The 4,559-nt window shown below is 40.1% G+C and overlaps 1 protein-coding gene across 1 annotated transcript; it reads left to right on the top strand.

Annotated features, from left to right (window-relative positions):
* Positions 1 to 357: 357 nt before the first annotated feature.
* LOC109244898 (CASP-like protein 2A1) lies at positions 358 to 2,161 on the top strand. The gene is made up of 3 exons (XM_019412057.1): positions 358 to 731; positions 928 to 1,045; positions 1,687 to 2,161. The coding sequence occupies exons 1-3, from the start codon at positions 514 to 516 to the stop codon at positions 1,957 to 1,959; spliced, it is 609 nt and encodes a 202-aa protein (XP_019267602.1). The 5' UTR covers positions 358 to 513; the 3' UTR covers positions 1,960 to 2,161.
* Positions 2,162 to 4,559: the final 2,398 nt, after the last annotated feature.

The following is a 4,559-nucleotide window of genomic DNA, read 5'->3' as shown; positions in this document are numbered from 1 at the left end:
GTTTTTGATAATTGGTTGTATAGTACTATCTCCGATCCAAAATAAATGATTTTTTGGCCTTTTTTTATGATTTAAAATAAATGATTTTTTCAGATTTAACCTATTGCAGCATACGTGTACTCTCGGGAACCAATTCGTAAAATTGGTCTAGTTGGGACCCTATTCTTATTTCTTCGTTTTCTTGGAAAGCTCGTACTTGTACATGCGGCAGAAACTCAATTCTTGAATCCATTCCCAAAGATGTCAGGATAGGGACATGCAGTTATGAAGAGAGAGTAAAATAGTTGATCAATTAGGGTAGCTAGGAGGATAGTTATCCATCACAATTTACTTTGTTGCATGGAAAAGTGTGGCAAGCTTTGATGATCGCATTTATTTCCCAACTACCCAACTCCTTTGCTATGTCCATTATTATTAAGTAGATGCTACCTATCACTCATCATATCCCCTTATTTTCTCTTTTGCACTGTAAAGAAAAGACAAAAGGAGGAGAGTATAATATTCATTCCAAAGATGGAGGATTCGAGACAAAAAATGGCCGGAAATACTCCTCTACACAAAGGGTCACAAGAATTTGAAGATGAGAATGGAAGCAGCAGCATGCGAACGGCTGAGACTGTGCTGCGTTTGTTACCCATGGGGCTTTGTGTTGTGGCTCTTGTTATTATGCTCAAGAATTCCCAAACTAATGACTTTGGTTCCCTTTCCTACTCTGACCTTGGAACCTTTAGGTAACTATTTTACTCTTCTCTTCATTTATCTAATTCTTAATTAGGTACTAATAGTTACCAATTGATGCTAGTCATAGAATAAGCTGTAATTACCTTATAAGGTGTGAATTTTGGTGAAGTGAAGCCGATGGTTGGTGGATTTTGTAAGGAATTTGTAGTCATGGCTGATGAGGTTCAAATCTTGAATCTGCTGCAGGTACTTGGTCCATGCAAATGGCATTTGTGCAGGTTATTCTCTTCTATCAGCAATAGTAGCAGCTGTTCCTCGTCCCATAACCATGTCTAGAGCCTGGACTTTCTTCCTCCTTGATCAGGTTCTTTTCTACACTATTGATCTTGATAAAGCTGTATTTCTAAGGCACCCATCTGAGTTTGCATTTGACCATCACACTAAACTAGGAGTAGTGACAAATGGGCAGGACGGGTCGGGTCGGGTCGAAGGTAGGCAGGTTGAAATGCAAAAACGGATAAGTTATCCGATCCAAACTCATACTTAATTACGGATAGAAAATGGGTTAACCGGCGGGCTTCTTGAATATGGTCACGTTTTGAGAGAATTCTAGTCTCTCAATCGTGAGGACCCCCAATTTGAGTCCTTGCAAATATGTATGTTAAGCCCATTGATTATTCATTTTTAAGTGAGATAATACGGATCTTATCCATATTTGACCCGTTTTTAAAAAGTTCATTATTCAATCCATTTTTAATGGATAATATAGATCCATAATTGTGTTTTCAATCCATTTTGCCACCACTATACTAAAATAAAAGGCTAGCTAACACATGCAGAAGTGAATTCAGGATTTAGAATTAGTGAATTCAAAATGAATTGATCTTATTATATATATATATAAACATTATAAATTTATTTCGTATATGTATATATCGTTCCAATCGAAAGCAATGGGTTCAATTGAACCTACCAACCGACCCTAATTTTGCCTCTTGCCTGCAGATACTGACATACATAATACTGGCTGCCGGAGCTGCGTCTACAGAGGTGGTGTATCTGGCATATAAAGGGGACACAGCGGTTACATGGAGTGCGTCATGTGGCTCATTTGGAGGTTTTTGCCATAAAGCCACAGCATCTGTATCTGTTACATTCATAGTAAGCCTTTGCTATGCAGGGCTTTCGCTGCTTTCATCTTACCGACTTTTCAGCAAATATGATGCACCAGTTGAGTTGTATAACAACAAAGGGGGTATTGAGGTTGCAACGTATTGAGAGTACCATACCAATCCATGATCAAAGGCATCTGCATTTCCCTCTTTGTTTAGGCTAAGTGGTGCTCTAGTTTTTGGTTCCACTATCTCATGTACACAGCAGATGTCAATAAAAGATGGTATTTAGGTGCAATAGAGGATGTTGCTTCACTTCAATATCATATCTGGTAGAGTTGTGGCCTTCAAATCATTTTTCAGCCCCATGTGTTCAGCTTTTTTAACTAATTAATACGCTCATGCTCAATACATGCCAAGTGCAAGGTGGTATTAAAAGCTTTACTATATATGCTAACCAGTTTGCTTTGATCATATTGAGATTAGACTATGTGCTATTGCATCCAAGACCTAATGCTAATTTTGAACAAAGAAACCGGTTCTCTGAGTAACCTACACTTGTGTCGACCTTGGATATAGTTGACAATAAAATCCACATCCCAAGCACTTCAAAGGCACTCCATTACATCCTACTTGGTGCATCCATGCACCACAAATACAACCATGCAAAATTGCAACAAAAAACACAAAAATGCAAAATAAAGATTCTCCAAGAACGAAATATGAGTATTTGAAGGGTCTAATATAGTAATGAGAACGCCACAAGACACTCACGAGGCAAACCTTACACTGATCATTTCATAATCACAAGATGCAATGCACTAGAAGAAAGGTCATGCAGAAGAGGGAAATCATGCAATGGCCATGCTGAAATTTTTTGTACAAACAGTTAATAGCATAATCTCCACTATTACTTGTTTTAACATCTAATTACCACAGCAGAATCACTTAATGCTATTCCAAATCAATTGTGTTTGACCAAAAAGTGTTGAGCCTTTTAGTTAAATCACTTAATGATGGGATGAAGGATGAATCTTAGCTAAAAATAATAAATTCTAGACCAAATATTATGTGAAGTCGGTAAGATGAACAACGTTAATCAGCACGTTTATATTCAATGAATGCCCATAAATGCGATAACACAAATATGCAATAAATGTGGATAAAGACAATAAAAGCGGTAAGAAAGAATCTATCACCCAATTATTATATGACTCGGATGATTCTTCCCCTGACAGCAACGTGGAAGGAAGAGAAGTGAAGATGGTTATGGAATCTTTGGATCTTGTGAACAAAGATTAAGTAACGTGTGCTTGGATAAGATAATCAATGAACAAGACAACTTTTGAATATTCTCTTAAGTCAACCTTTTACAATGTGTTTTTCTCAGAAAGTCCAGGGAGACCTTTTGTTCTCTATCCTTTCCTATTTATAAGGGATATTTCCAAAAAACCTAAAAAGTACAAAACAAGGAATATCAAAAGGAATATTACTTGTATCTATATCTGAACCTATTCTATCATTTTTTTTCACTTTAGTTGCTCGTTCTTGACAACAGCCCTCTCGAGGATGACATCTCGCTATTACGCCGCGATCGACCCCACCCTTGGTCCCATTTATCTACTTTTACCAAGTTGCCAAATTTAGACCAATACAGTTAGTCCCTCAGTTTGTTGAGGTCCTGGTCCTGCACGCCCTCGATAAGCGGACCTAACTTGCTTCCGTTTAGAGAAATTTGGTTGTGTTGAATAAGTCAGATCGGCCGAGGTCGGGAGAACGGCGCAACCAGCGAAGTTGTGGTTGGTGTGGCTATCGTGGGATGATGTCATGACCATGCGTGTCATTATTACGCATCTTCTCGAGGCAGTGTCTATGCGTCTGCCGCTTTGGTTCCGGCGCCATTGACAATCATTTGCCTTGATTCTTGCACCACCCGGCCCTATAAATAGATAGGGGTTTCATTTTTTGGAAGTTTTTACCCTCCTTTACTTTGCATGAGTACTGTTCTTCGTTGATCTTCTTCCCCAATTCCTGCTCCTGATTTTGCTTCTCCGATTCCCCCTTTTTCTTATCCAGTTGTTATCTTCTTCTCCGGTCTTGGTAAAATACATTTTATTGTTGAAATATGCCGCAACCCTCTCACATTCATGATGAAGTTTCCGATGCCACTCCGTTATCGGTGGCCCTTCCTTCCGGCGGTAAGGAATTCACGGCTGAGGAGGATGATAGCTTCCCTACCGCGGAGGAGATAGTTCCCAAAACCCCTTTGGCTAGGAACGATTTTCCAAAGGAGCCTGCTCCGACTCCCACTCAGGTGCTCTCCAATACTGGACTGCCTCAAATAGCCGACCTTCGGTCCAAATATCGCATCCCCCCCCCTNNCGAGATAGTTCCGGCCGGTGGCGACATCGTAGAGGTCCATCGACCTGGGTATTGTGCCTTCTATGTCTACCCGTTCTTGATTGGTTACACTCTTCCTCTCCTCCCGCTAGCGGAGGAATTTTGCCGGTTTTACAACGTCTGACCTGCGCAACTCTCTCCTTACTTGTATAAATCTTTCTTGATGCTGACGAAGTACGCGGAATTGGCTGGCTGTAAGGTTGATGTTCTCCATCTGCTACACTTATTTTCGCCTAGTTTTTATAGAGGTACTATGATACACCTATGGCATCGTGGGACCAGAGGGCTGGTAGTCGGAATGGATGACAGAACGAATCGGAAGTTCTGGCATAAGTACTTCTTCATCAAGACCGAGCACTTGGTGGT

Source organism: Nicotiana attenuata, unplaced genomic scaffold (assembly GCF_001879085.1).
Source record: "Nicotiana attenuata strain UT unplaced genomic scaffold, NIATTr2, whole genome shotgun sequence".
In the NCBI taxonomy this organism is placed as follows: Eukaryota; Viridiplantae; Streptophyta; class Magnoliopsida; order Solanales; family Solanaceae; genus Nicotiana; species Nicotiana attenuata.
This window is presented reverse-complemented; position numbering and strand designations above follow the sequence as displayed.

Excerpts from the sequence above, each read along its gene's own strand:
- LOC109244898 (XM_019412057.1), top strand. The coding sequence starts at position 514 with ATGGAGGATTCGAGACAAAAAATGGCCGGAAATACTCCTCTACACAAA. Across the intron at positions 732-927 it reads TCTGACCTTGGAACCTTTAG|GTACTTGGTCCATGCAAATG; the intron begins GTAACTATTTTA and ends AATCTGCTGCAG. Across the intron at positions 1,046-1,686 it reads CTTTCTTCCTCCTTGATCAG|ATACTGACATACATAATACT; the intron begins GTTCTTTTCTAC and ends TCTTGCCTGCAG.